At 36.4% G+C, this 14,523-nt stretch overlaps 1 protein-coding gene across 11 annotated transcripts in view; it reads left to right on the top strand.

Moving 5' to 3' along the window:
* Positions 1-2,094: 2,094 nt before the first annotated feature.
* LOC148868872 (mRNA capping enzyme family protein) overlaps positions 2,095-14,523 on the top strand; it is an 81,536-nt gene continuing 69,107 nt past the window's right edge. Inside the window, exons 1-6 of one of the 11 annotated variants that reach the window (XM_088971328.1) lie at positions 2,095-2,419; positions 3,254-3,659; positions 5,909-6,049; positions 6,140-6,339; positions 6,423-6,520; positions 11,249-11,448. In XM_088971328.1, coding sequence (XP_088827454.1) covers positions 11,314-11,448 — 135 coding nt within the window. In that variant the 5' untranslated portion in view covers positions 2,095-2,419; positions 3,254-3,659; positions 5,909-6,049; ... (1 more) ...; positions 6,423-6,520; positions 11,249-11,313. Of the gene's footprint in view, positions 3,660-5,198; positions 6,050-6,139; positions 6,340-6,422; positions 6,521-7,780; positions 8,141-8,950; positions 9,009-11,181; positions 11,449-14,523 lie in introns of those variants that run through there. The other 10 variants (XM_088971322.1, XM_088971324.1, XM_088971325.1 and 7 more) reach the window with 10 other exon arrangements.

Below are 14,523 nucleotides of genomic sequence, written 5' to 3' on the forward strand. Positions count from 1 at the left end.
ATATATTAATAATACTGATTATTATTAAAAAAATGTTAACAGAAAATTTTAATTACTTAAAATTATTTGCTGAAATTACCCGTTTTAATTTGGATAGATAATTAATTAATAATTTTAATTTCTTAAAATTATTATTTACTGAAAAATTTTAAATACTCTTTGATTAACGACCTTATTTTTGAATAATTGGCTTTTTATGTTCAATAATGTTTTTCACAAAAATTCAAATAATTTTTCATTTGCAATGCTAACCATTTTATTTTTCTCTTATTCAGTTTTTCAAAAGATAAAAAATAAATTAATGTTATTTACATATTTTTTTTTCAAATTATGTATTTATCAAGTTGTTGTCATTGATGATGACGATAATGATGAATCAACATTTTGAAAGATAGGAGTACTAATAATAATTAACGAATTCTAGTTAGACATTTTGAAATGGTGAATTTAAGAGAGGAGTACTAATAATAATTGACGATAATTATGTATTTATATATTTAGACATTTTAAAAAGTTTTGGTGAAGTTTAGACAATTACCCATATATATATATATATATATATATATATATATAAAATTAACTTCCCCTACTTATTACGACGGGGTCATTCACTAGTTAGACATAAATCAAGGCCGAAATACCTAGACAGTAGGGGTCTCATAATTTTGGAGTTATGTGAAAAATTGGTTCATTAATCAATCCAATTCATCATTTATACTCTCGGGCATTCAACAATCATTTTGGCTTTGGATTGGATTACCAATGTCCCTATTTGTCTTTTTACTCAAAAAAATAGTATTGAACAAAATTACTCTTTTATCTCACACCTCCAAACTAAGCTTTAGTAACGTGTCATATATCCAAAAACATTTTAAATTTCTCTGCGTGTTCTACCATTAACTCTCAACTCTCAAGTGCTTCACCTATCAGAAAACAAGCAACCAAAGCTGAAATTGCAGAGTTCAAATAAGGTCCCAACACAGGATCCGACAATCCGGTCCCAACTAGAGTTCAGAGGGGCTCCCAACACTCCCACAGGCCACAGGGCGTGCCCCACATACATTCCTTCCGTTCATTGTGATGGGAGATAGTCCCAGTGCACGGAGGGGATGTGCAGTGGGGCGATTGCGAGGCTTATTCTGCAGGGAACTAGAAAGCTAAACCGAACTCTCCCAACAGCTTTTGCAGCCGTGCATTGGGCACATCATCCCTGTTGGTAGATGTTTATAATCTACTGCAATGGCTGTTGCCTGTTGGGACCCTTGTTGGGACTATATCCGGTCTAGAAACTGCTTACCTGAATAAAAAGGGTTTGACATGCAATTTGCTATTGCAATTATCATTTTGGAGTTGGTGAAATGCTTGGATCATCACCGAATGCCGATTATCTTTCGGGCATTCAACAATCACCTATGTCGAGTGTTTTCACAAGAGCTGCAGAGAGCAGGCTCACTCAACCAAGTCTACATTGAGCTCAAATTCTCTGCAGTTCTACTCCTGATACCCGGAGAATCACGATACACCACGTCAGCGTTTGCAGAGTATCTTCTAAAAACACATTTTTATTTAGGGAGAATGACCAATCAGCCTAGATCAGAATTTTATGACCCCAAAGTACAGGGGAAATGCATCCTGACCGTGAATTGATGCCAAATTCACGGGTAGGATGTGGTTTATAGGGGAAGAGGGGTAGTAGTAAGGGGCTGGAATTCAGAATTCTGCATTGTGTGTATCCTTACTTGTTTGTTTTATTTATTACTAACAAAATGTATATTAAAAACAAAATAATAAGCAAGTCTGATCATTTTTATGGTGTACGCAAGGCAAGTTCTTATTCCTAGTTGGGGAAATTAGGAGGCGGGCCCCACTTTAGGGTGGGGTAGCAGTAATAACATGATACGTGTCAACAACGAGGGCACATCACCACATATCTAGCACCGATGACGAAGGCACCATCTGAATCAACGCTCGTGAAGAGAGTCGGGATCTGCTCCTCACTCCCTGGCGCCTCACAAAATACTCACAAGGCGTGAGGACGCCACACGTCCCAAAATAATGTGAATTTTGTATACACGAATGGGGAGCCTAACAGTCGTTAGTCTCCATTCCGTTAGACCACGCCCCCACCCCCAGTCTGAGTAACCATAATTTCAAGCACCATCCACCCATCCTCGACGGCTGGCGATTTTACCGATGACAATATAAAGTTTCCTTGCGATCACTAGCGAAACGAGACTCCGACAACTCTATTGCTTTCTCTTTTCCTGTCCAAACTCTTATCCCTTTCATCCCTCTTTCTTTTTTTCTTCACAAAGGACCCAAACCCTCATTTTCTATCCAAACCTTTTCATCTCTAGCGGGGATTAATCTCATCAGCGAGAATAGACAGGGCAGCTCAATTTCGACGATTCAAACACAGGTAAATCTTTGTGGAAAAATCTCATGTTGTCGAATGAATATGGTGTTTTCTAGTTCAAACCGGAGCATACAGAGACCTCTGTATTTTTATATAGAGACCAGCAACTTTTTAGAATTTGTTGTATAGTTTTTCCCTTTTTTTCTGAATAAGTCATTCTTGATTTGTCATATCCCACTAGTTGAATAAAAAGATTACTATCCGAATGCAACTGAACTGATAATGGTCACGGTTCTATTAGATTAATTTGGGTTCTTCGTGAAAAGGAACAGGTATGAGAGTTTAGGCAGGAAAAGAAAAATTAGCAGAATTGTCAGTCTCATTTCGTTGGTGATCGTAGGGAGACTTCGTATAATTGCCGTGAAATCATTGTCCACCTGAGAAAGTACTACAACCGATGGAGGGCACTAGAGTTTAGCAGGGGCTTAGCGAAAATAATAGAAAATTAGAAATAAAATTTGTGGAGGGGGAATACTCCATGAGGAGGTGGGGGCGGGCTAACAAAATGGAAATTAATGGTTGTTAGGCTCCGCACTTGTATGTTAATTCACACGATTTTTTGCATGGTTTTCAAAACCAGACCGGACCAGAAAATCGGTAACCATTCAGCCATCCGTGTCCGATTTAACTAGAAACCAAAAAATAGAAAAAAAAAACGTTGAAAAGTCAAAAAAACGCTGACCCAAGCGGTCGGACCGCTAAATCGTTCGACCCGGGCAGCGGTTCGTGGGTTAAGCTTTTTATTTTTAATGTTTTAAATAAAAACATAAACAAAAAATAAAATACCCATTATATCCCAACCAGTTCGAATCCTTATTTGATTCTCTTTAGCTTTAGGGTTATTTCCCATTTTCCCGAGTTCCTTCCTCACTCCTCTCAACCTTTACACCCTACCGAGCGATCACCTGCGACGGCCATCACCTCCGGCATCTGACAGCGATACACATCGATGGCGACCGGCAAGCTTGCAGCGGCGAAAAGTAACCCTCACCCTGCACTTGTAGCGGCGACCAATGGCGAGAAGATCTAGCACTTGCAGCGACGTACGGCGAGCTTGCAGCGGCACTCGGCATTTGCACTGGCGAGCCCAAGCCCGACTTGCAGGCTTGTAGCGACAGCGAATCCACTCGGCACTCAGCACTTGCAGGCTTGCAGCGACACCTTGCCTGCGACCAAGCCTGATTGCCCAAGCCCATCGGCAGCGAATCTACCATTACTGGCACTTGGCAGTGAAACCCTGAAGGTTTGATTTTTTTTGTGATTTAATTGATTTTTTTATTTTATTTTTATTCATTTGGTTCATTAGCCTCTGTTTGTTCTTCATTTGGTTCATCATTTTGCTTTGGACCTGCTAGACATAGGTTTTTAGTGAATATTTTATGGTTTATAATTAGGAGCAGTAGACGATAAGTTGATAAAGCAGAAAATTGTTGCTTGTATTTTTGTATCAGTTTCTTGTTGATTATATGCCTTTTTGAACCCTCAAACTTCATTTGATGATCAGATGCTTAGTTCTTTGTTTAATTAATTTGGCTTAATTTGTTTTTAATTTCCATATGCATATTTTGCTTAATTTTCATATGATGATCAGATGTTGAAAGTTTTGCTTAAATTTTTGCAAGAAATTTACTCTCATTTCTAATGCATTGATTTTACATTTTGGTTAATTATTTGCTTAATTATTTTTTGCTTATATGTAGTGATTTTACATCTTGGTTGGTTCTTTTGGTCAATGCAAGGTTTTAAATTTTATATTTGTGTTTGTATGGAGGAATTTGTTTTTGAGTTGGGTTTCTTTGATTGAACTAAGATGATGAAATCTCAAAGTCCAAATGCTAATACATCTGATCCAACTTCATCACAATAGTCAATTTCATCAAATATTAGGGGAAAAATGATTATGCTTGGGAGCATGTTTCCCTTTAAGTTGACCCTCTTAATGGGTCAAAGTTAATGACATGTCTTTATTGTCAAAAGACTTTTAAAGGGGGAGGGATTAATAGATTGAAACACCTTATCCAAAGGAAATGTGAGATTGCATTTTGTCGTAAAGTACCCCATGATGTAAGGTTCAAAATGGAGCAATTGTTGAATGAAATCAATAACCAAAAAAAAAAAAAAGTGAAAAGCAACTAATGAATTTTGTTGACATTAGAGCACAATGTGGAATGAATGATAATGGTGATGATATTGAGATTAAAAAAATAGATCCACCTAGTACACATAATACCTATCGAGGGAAAAAACCAACCACATCATCGGTAAAGGGGAAAGCATCTTCAGGGCTAATAGCTAGTCATTTTGCTCCACGGACCACTCCAGGTGCACAACCTGTAATTAAGAGTGCATTGGCATATAAGGGAGCAATTAATTATGTGGACCATGCTGTTATGAAGTGGTTGTGTAATGTTTGTATTCCTTGAATGATTTGCATTCAAGATATTTTCAACCTATGTTTGATGCTTTTACTACTATTGGTCCAGGGTACAAAGATCCTTAATATCATAACTATTGGATCAATTTGTTTAAGGATTTAGTTCAAGAGGTGCAAATGTTAGTTGATAAATTCCGTAAGGATTGGGATACATATGGTTGCACTATAATAGCTGACGGTTGGACAGATACACGTAGCCAAACATTGATTAATTTTTTAGTGTATTATCCTACTGAAATTGCAATTGTGAAGTTTGTAGATGCTTTTGAAATAATCAAAAGTGCAGATAATTTATTTATTTTGTTTAAGGAAATTATTAATTGGGTAAAAGTATAAAATGTTATTCAGGTGGTCACTGACAATGCTACAAATTATGTAGTTGTAAGAAGATTGTTGGAAGCAGAATTTCCGTGGATATATTGGTCACCTTGTGCAACACATTGTCGAAACCTAATGTTAAAGGAAATTGGGGAAATAAATTATGTTGCAAATGTTGTTCAACATGCATCTAGAATTACCAAATTTGTCTACAAACCATATTTTTGTATTCTCAATGCTAAGGAAGAGACCTGGTTTGATTGAGATAGTACATCATGGAGTCACTCGTTTTGCAACTAATTTCATTGCACTGGATAGCATTTTGAAGCACATGCATGATTTGCAAAATTTGGTGACAAATCAGAGTTTTATTGATTCTACGTATGCGAAAGATGCAAAGTGGAATGAAGTAATACAAATAGTTTTGGATTCTGAATTTTGGGCACAATGCAAAATGATTGTGTGTTTCACATCACCTTTTGTTAGTGCATTGAAACTTGAAGATTCTGAGTTTAGGCCTGCAATGGGTTATATGTATCATGCAATGTTGAAGGCAAATGAATCACTGAAAAAGTTTTTTAATTATAAGAAAGTTGAATATGGCCCAATCATGGACACTATTGATAGAAGATGGAATAGACAAATGGGTCAGACGCTTTATCTTGCAGGGTATTATTTTAACCCGACCTTCCAATATGATCCGAAATCAAAAGTTAAATCCCCGACCATTATGTCTACAGTTTTTGATGTCATTGAAAAGCTTGCAATCAAATAAGATGATGTGGAGATAAAGCTGAACAAAGAGCTTACTCTTTTTCAAATTTGTCGTGATAATTTTGGAAGACTTTTCTCAATAAAGACATTTAAGTCAACGCCTACAGGTAATAAATATGTTTTCTTATAACATGTTTATTATTTCAGTTTTCAATTTTATTTTATAAATTAAATTAACTTTATTTCATTGTATATAGGTGAATGGTGGTCGATATTTGGTTGTGACACTCCAAATTTGAAAATGATTGTTGTACAAATCCTTAGCCAAACGTGTAGCTCATCTGGATGTGAATTTGAGTGTTTTTTAACGTATACACACGAAGATAAGGAATATGTTAGAGCACCAGAGGCTCAATGACCTAGTATATGTTCATTGCAACTTGCGTGTGATGGATGGGTAAGTATTTTAACTTTTATGTTTCATGATTATTATTTTTTAATGCTTGCATTGCATCTAATGTATAATTTATTGATTTGTAGGAGAAAAACTGAAAGTCTTTACCCAATTGGGCATGAACATGTTGATGTTGTGGAAGATTGGATAATGCACGATGATGAGGATCTTCCATTACCTGATGGTAATGAGAATGATGCCGTTTTAAAGCTGATGAGACAACATTTTCAATAATGAAATCACCATCAAGAAAAATAGCTATGACTGATGCTAACTATCATTGATATTATCTCAAATGACATTTCCATACTTGATTATTTTAGCTATTTTTTGAGTTTTAATTTTCTATTTTCGTTATTTAGATGATGATGGATTTTTCAATGAGCAATAGAGAATCATTGAGGAAAATGCAACAAACACCTAAGTTGGAAATATAAATGAAACACAACCTCCCGAAGATGAAGATGATGGTGAAATACCACCTGGCTTTGGTTGGTAGTTGGTACCATTGAGAAGTGGGCCAACATATCTGGAGAATTTGGATGATTAGATTAGTGAACCAAACTCTATGTTGACCTTGAAGTTTTGATTTGTGTTTAATACTTTGTGAACTTGGTTTTTTCTCTTTTTGTTACTTGTGTTTATGATCTTTTTATTTCTAAGTATCTAAGTATTATGTTTGATGAATTAAGAATACACGACGTTATAGCAATATTAATAGAATCTTTTGCAAAATTTATTTTCTTGTCTTCTTAGTGTTTTTTAACAGGAAGTGTAGAGAAAATTTTAAAAGACTTGACCATCTAAAGGGGTCCATTTCCATAAGACGAAAGAAAGTACTCATTTTATAGTTTGCATTGCTTATGGCCTAGTAGAAGTTTTTTTTTTTTTACCTTTTTCTTTGTATATTTGGAAAAGAGGTTAAAAGGGCTTGTCATAAACTTGAAAAAAATTAGAAGCTGAAAGCCTGAAATAGCTAATGGTAAGGTGCATTGAGGTGTTATAATGGGTATTTATCAATGAATGATTTTATTTATCAATTATAAGTTATAATTTGTTTTTTTTAGGGCCTTGGGTTTTTGGTTATTAGACTACGTATCTTTTGGCTGGATGCTTCAGTTAGGCCAAAGGTCTAAGTACTACAATTGGAATTTTTTCTATATTTTTGGAAAATTTTCTATATTTTTTGGAAAATTGTATGTATTTTATTATTTGTATATTTAGATATTTTTATTTTTTCATGTATTATTCTTTTTCCTGTATTTTTCTGTGTATTTTATTTAAATTTCTATGGTATTTTTATTATATATAAATATTTTTTATTTTTATTTATTTATGACGTCACGGGTCGAACCGTTCGATCCGAACGATTGAACCTCCGAACCGGAAAACGGTGCCCTAACCGGTTCGATTATAAAACCATGAATTTTTCATTTTTTGGGACGCGTGAGGACTTTGCGAGGCGCCAGGCAGTGAGGAGCAGATCCGGGCTCTCGTGAAGAAGGGGTAAATTGGACAGGCGTGAGATCATGTTTTGGCAATTCCAATTTTGCTTCGTTGCTACCAAATCAAATTTTCCTGCGCTTCGAAAATGCCGAAATTGCCCATGTAAAGTTAGGTTTGTGAGACTCCAATTCGCTTCTTCCCTCCAAGGCTCTTCCGTCGATTCTCTTCGAGTAGTTCTCTCCTTCCCTCCTCGCTCCGTGATCGTCTTCGAGTAAGTTTGCGAGGGGTCATAACGAAGTTAGGGTTTTTCCTTCTTACCTTTTTGGAGCGAAGAAGAACAAATTGAGAAGCTTTTCAGGTTGGTTCACCGTTCACCTCTTTTCCTCTTCCTCTTCCTTCTTGTGATGAATCTGCACCAACAAACAACTGTTTTTTTTTTTCCTTTTCTCCTTTCCAATCAAGATGATACTTTTATGGCTTTGCTTGAAGAATTATGAGTTGTATGGGTTTTATGGAATTGAGGTGTTCAATTCCTTTTTCTTTCCTTTTTTTTTTTTTTAAATTTCGTGCGAGTGTTTGAGTAGTGTTGTAAGAGAGAAATGAAAGTAGGGAAGAGCGAAAAATGAATCCTTTAACGTAATTTTACTTTATAGACAGGCAAATCTAGAAGGGCAGACCCAGAATGCTAAAGGGGTTTCCAAAATTAAAGAGTCGAGGCGCTCCTTCAAATCAATTAACTCCATATAAAAGGGGAAAATAAAGTCGCCTTTTTTTATTTCATTTAATTATTTCACCTGTCCCACCTCTCTCTCCCTCTCCCTTGCTCATTTCGTTCTCTTTGGAAGTAAATCCCTATAACGACACAAACTGTTTTCTCACTCTTTGTCCGAGTCATCTGATTCCTCGAAGGGGTAGAACAAAAGAGAAGAATAGAGGTAAGGAAAAATTAGCTTCTTTAGCTGTTCATAAATGAATTTAGAGGGGAAACCCAGGGCTGTTTTCTCTATCTGTGCTCTCTGTTGCAGAAAATTAGAAGGAAGACTTAAAATATTCTAACGTGAATTGATAGTTTGATCACATAGAAGGGGTCTTTCTGTTTTGATTCATCTTCGTTGAAATTGAAAAAATCAGTAATTCAATTTTATATTTGTTTCTGGAAACATTACAGTTTGTGGTGCCAAAAAACTATTTGGTGAAACGGGGATATCGAAGTAGCTCCATATGATGTAAGGTTTCCTTTGCTCTTTTTGACAGCTAGGAAACTTACCCCTTTCCTATTTGCAATTCAGTTCCATCAAAACAAGTTTTCATTGCTTATTTTGGCCTTTTGATAGTAAGAACTTATTATTCTTGTTGTTATTTTTCTTAATCCAAACAGATGCTCGCTTATAAAAATGAGTATTTATAGCTGACTATTGCAACTTTACCGCTATTTTAGGTTCTCATGGTGTCTAGGCCTTAGGGAGCGATATTTTGGGAATATTTGGTTTTAGCTTTCTTGCCTAGCAAGTCAATGAAATGATGCAAGATGATCAAGAATACATCATTTTATTCCAGGAGAAACTAAATTTTAAGACATGTATTATTTTGATTGGTAAAGCACTTCTATATTTTATAACCATGTCTTACAAGTTTTACAACCTAGTGTTGTTGTGTTTTCACTATCATTAACTTGCATCTCTCTGTTCATGAAGGAATGGAAAAACAACTTTTTCTTTTTTCTTTTTGAAAAAAGGTTACTTTCATTCAGAAAGGAGAAGGGGGGCGGGGGATATGCATGAAGGATGTAAAGAAAAGCTCCCAACCTAATCACAATGGCAATGAATTAGCACCATACAAAAATCACTGCCCACCCCAGATTTGGAATCCATCTAAAAAATATGAGAGATCTGCTGCAAGCTCCTGAATCTCATTAAAAAAATGGGAAAATTTCCAAGGCCAACCTTCACTTTTAGAAGCCCAGCCAATTCCACTTCTAGAATCAGCTTCCACTAGCAATGGCCAAGCATGAATAACTTTGCCTCAGCCCAGTGAATAGAGTCCTAGGTTCTGCTTCAGAGGCATCCACTTCACCAATAGGCCCACTAAAAAACCGTAAGGGGTTACCTCTAATATCAGAGATGAAGCCTCCAATCCCAGCTGGACCCTGATGGCCAACTGAAACTCTGCACTTCATCAAATCAAACTTCAAATGGTAGTTACAAATTTACAATCAGGCCTCAGATCCAGATTAGTTCTGAGATGAGGTTCCACTCAGATTAGTTCTGAGTGGAAAAGTAGCTTTGTCTCCAAGAATTCATTGACATTATACTTCTTTTCCATATTTATTACCCTACATAGTTTGTAAGGGACTTCCTCTCATCCTTTCTATTTGATCTTCCACTTATTTATTTATTTAATTATGATCAGCAAAGGTAAGTTTTATTAATCACAATGTGAAATTTGAGCTTGCAAATTTGTGGGTAGTTTACCCACACCCATAGGAGTAACAGATAAAACTAGAGTTGCAATCTCCCAAAATCAGCCTTACAATTTAGCCCAAAATAAGTCTGCCTGTTTCCCCCCTGTTTATCTAAAGTATCTGCAATGCCATTTGCAGTTCTTCTCACCCATATAAAAGTAACACTCAGTTCCCTTGTTATCATTTCAATTTCCCTAGTCCTTTGCCTGTAAACCCAAGGGGTTTGTCCGTGAAATTTTGTCCAGGAAATCACCACCTGACCTGAGAGTCCCCTTCCACTTCTAACCTTTGAAAGCCAAAGCTGTTTTGCAAGTTTCAGCCCTTGAAGTAAAACCATTAATTCTGCTGTCAGTAGATCCCGTTGCTCTACAGGACCCGAATAAAGTTCTAGTACCTCACCTCCTGTACCTCGAAATACACCCCCTAAACCAGCCCTTCCTTCATTTCCGAAAAAGCTTCCATCGAAGTTTAGTTTCACAGAATTAGGTGTTGGTGGTGTCCAACTCTCCATTCCATAACCACGCTTTCTTTCTCTTGGTCTGAGCTTGCCACTTCCTTCCATGATCTCAGAATATCATGGAAGGAGATAACATGGAAGACTTCCAAAGTTTTTGCCCAATTTACAACTTTTATCTTTATGGCTTCTATGATTTCTGACTCTGATCTACACCTTTCATTGAAGATCCTCCTGTTTCTTTCATCCCAAATAGTCCAAATCAGTGCTGCTCTCATTGCTTTCCACAGAATCATTCCTCTTTTCTTTGTCTGATCTTCCACTTAATTTGGTTGCATAGAACAAGTTCTTGGAGGTTTCACAAATTTGGGTAATTCTCATGCTTGTTAGAGTTGTTGCTACTTGATACTTGTGATGTATGTTGTGTTCCTTTTCTATGATAACGTTTGATATTTATTAATATTTTACGTTGTTATTCTGTCAGGAAATGTTTCCCCCTTTTCTTTTTTCCTTGAATAGACAATGAGTTTGACTTCTTTGTTGATGTAAAGTTACAAGAAATAGCATAAGAGGTGGGCAGATTTATAGACAGCGAATGCAGCTTGGTGGATGTTGAATGATTTTCTCAATGGACCTAAATGCATCACCACTACCTGAAGAAGATGAAGAAGAGATATTTGAAGATCAGGTTGAAGAAAAAATTTTAGAGGAAGAAGAACATATAGAGACAGCAGTAGAAACTTTGCGCAGAGTATGTGGCCCTCTTATCTTTCTTTCTTGTTTTCTCTAGTAGTTGGTATTTTGTAGGACATATAACAATTTACTTCTATTCTTTTACCTTTTTGGTTGTTTTTTCTACTTTTGCTTATTTGGACTTTGCAACATAACTCAGCTACTCTAGATAACCTTTGCATAACTATTTGTGGTCGTCTATAAAATCCTATTCTTCCCATGGTTCACAATTTCAATAGCAACGGGCTTATACCATGCAATAATGGGGAAATTTTGGGGATATTTAGCTAAGATATTGGAAAACTTGAAAAATCAAAGAAATTTTCTAAAAGCATGGAGTTAGCTAATAAGCTTTCAAGGAATCATTAGAATAAGTATAATCACACATTTAAGGCTAAAAAAACTATGGTAAACAACCATATAAATCAAATGAGAGAAGATTAAGAGACTTAAAGAGGTCTCTTTGTCTACCTTTTAGTCTTTTAGCCATATTCTCTTCATTACATATGCCATTTACTTGGCATTTTGAATTTTGTTTTTCTTGTTACTATATATTTTGGTTAGATTGATAGTCCTCTTTATACCTTTTCTTTTGAATTATAGTGCTTTGTCAAAGAGTGTGCTGATTGGAGTTGGAAATATTGATAAAGAAGTTCTGTTGGGTTGTGCCAATGCTTTTGAATGCAGAATTGGTGAGCTCCCCTTTACTTACCTGGGCTTGCCAATAAGGGGCTTCAAATTCAGGTGCATTGTGGAAACCAGTTTTGGATAGGGTTGAAAAAAAGGCTGGATGGGTGGAAAGCAAAATATCTTTCACTGGGGGGAGAATAACTTTAATTAAAAGTGTTCTCTCAAGTCTACCAACCTATTGTATGTCCTTGTTGAAGATTCCAACTCAAGTGGCTGAAAGAATTGAGAAGGCTCAGAGAGATTTCTTATGGGAGGGTGTGGGGGGAGGGGGTAAGAAATTTCATCTGGTGAATTGGGGCAAAGTCTGTAAACCGAAGAAGGGAGGGCTGGGGCTTAGAAAAGTGAGGATTTTTAATAGGGTCTTAATGGGGAAATGGTTGTGGAGGTTTGGGTTAGGGAGAGTGGAGGATTCTTTATGGACGAGGGTGGTGGTGGGGAAGTATGGGGTGGTTAGGTACTTAGGTTTGGATGGGAATCTAGAGAGGTGAGGTCTTTTTATGGGGTGAGTGTATGGAAGGGAGTTATGAATTTTAATAGGGAATTTAGAAGTCTAACAAGTTTTTCAGTAGGTGATGGCTGGGAGGATGATTGGTGTGGGTTGGCAAGCTGAGTGAGATCTGTCCAAGATTATAGGCTAGAAAGCTGAGGATGAAGTGCCTATTAGTGGCTGTTATGAAAGAAGGGGAGATCAGCTGATATGGAGCCCTAAGTTCAGAAGGCCTTTGCTGGACAGAGAGGTGGATGAATGCATCTCTGTTGGAGAAATTAGAAAATGTGAAATTATCTTCTCAGAGGAGGGTGAGCTGTGGTGGAAGGAATGCTCAAATGGAAAATTTACTGTAAAATCCTGTTATTTAGCCCTCAGCAGAAGAAGTTCAGATCCAGATAAACTAAAAGGTGTGTGGGGAAATCTGGTTCCCCCAAAGGTAGAAGCTTTTGCATGGCTGGTGGCTATGGACAGTGTCCTGACTGTGGATCATTTGAAATCAAGAGGCTTCCATTTGGCCAATAAATGTTGCTTATGCAAAGAGCAGGAGGAAAGTGTCAAACATCTATTTTTTGAATGCAAGATTGCTAGTTTTCTTTGGAGATTGTTCACAGCCTTGTTTGGGTAGCTGAATTTCATCCAAATTCAGCCCTGGAATTTTTTTCTTAATGGCCAAAGTTAAGAGGCAGCAAGAAAGTGAAGGTGGTTTGGAGCTGTATCCCTTGCAATTTGTTGGAGCATTTGGAAGGAGAGGAACAGAAGAATTTTTGAAGACACAAGCTGTAATTTGGACATGATAATAGCTGCAGTAAGCAAATCAGTGGCGGATTGGGTTTTGATTCACCCAGAACCCAGAACTCAGCCAATGCACAAGGGAGGATTTGGGGGAAAACTTAGGGGAGGTGCTTGGTTTTCAGATATGTAATTTGGAGAACTTGTATTGAATCTGGGTTTCTTGTTTTCTCTTTTTGATGCAAGTGGGTGAAGCCTCCTCACCACAATTTTGTACTCTTCTTTTTCTTTTTAATGAAAATTTTTTATTTACTTATCAAAAAAATTTATTGAATCGTATCAAAATAGTAAGCTAATCATCCAATCACTGAATCCCCATTTGTCCTTTTAGGAAAAGGTTTTTAAAAAATTACAATGAAAAATAAGAAAGTTTATAATTTTAAACCTTGAGACATTTCAATCGAGTTTCAACTTGAGGCAAGCATCAAGGTGTAAGTGTTGCCTTCTTTATAGAACACTTATCTTTAGTATCCTTATTGCCATTGTTGCTACTTAATTGTTTTCAATGTGGATGTTTTAGATAGGCTGATAGGGTTATATCATATATGGGCCCAAGGATATTGCTGTAACATGATCTACTGGGAATTGGAACACTGAGATCACTGTTGGCATATTTAAATAAAAAAGCATTAGCCCTTGCTTAGAGGATAAAATGATTTAGACATTAATTTTTGTTTCAGTAATAGTACTTAAAATTTATGAAGATGTGAAATAAGACTCCTTCCTAGGGATATGGGGACAGGTACTGTAGTACAGTTCAAGTGATGTAAATGAGTAAAGGAGAAAAGTCCTACTTGGGGAAATTTGGTGAGTAAATATAGGAGAAAATATGAAATTTTATGTTATAAAGGAAAATATACTAGTGAGTGCTTGATAATTAATTTAGGATGGTTATGGTATGTTTGGGGGAAGAGATTGCTGGGCTAAAAATGAGGAAGAAATAAAGTTTTATAGGTATTTATTTTGGGGAGAAAACTAGTCACAGATGAAACCTCAGCACAAGTTGCAAACTTGCAACCTGAATTAGCTCCATAAATTATGAGGTATAGCAGGGAAGCACAAGGTGCTTGAGGTCACAAGTCACAACACATGAGAAGAGAGAGAAAGGGGATACCTCACCTAACA

The sequence above is a fragment of the Nelumbo lutea genome, chromosome 2 (assembly GCF_056320005.1).
Source record: "Nelumbo lutea isolate HS-2025 chromosome 2, American lotus-T2T, whole genome shotgun sequence".
NCBI classification, from domain to species: Eukaryota; Viridiplantae; Streptophyta; class Magnoliopsida; order Proteales; family Nelumbonaceae; genus Nelumbo; species Nelumbo lutea.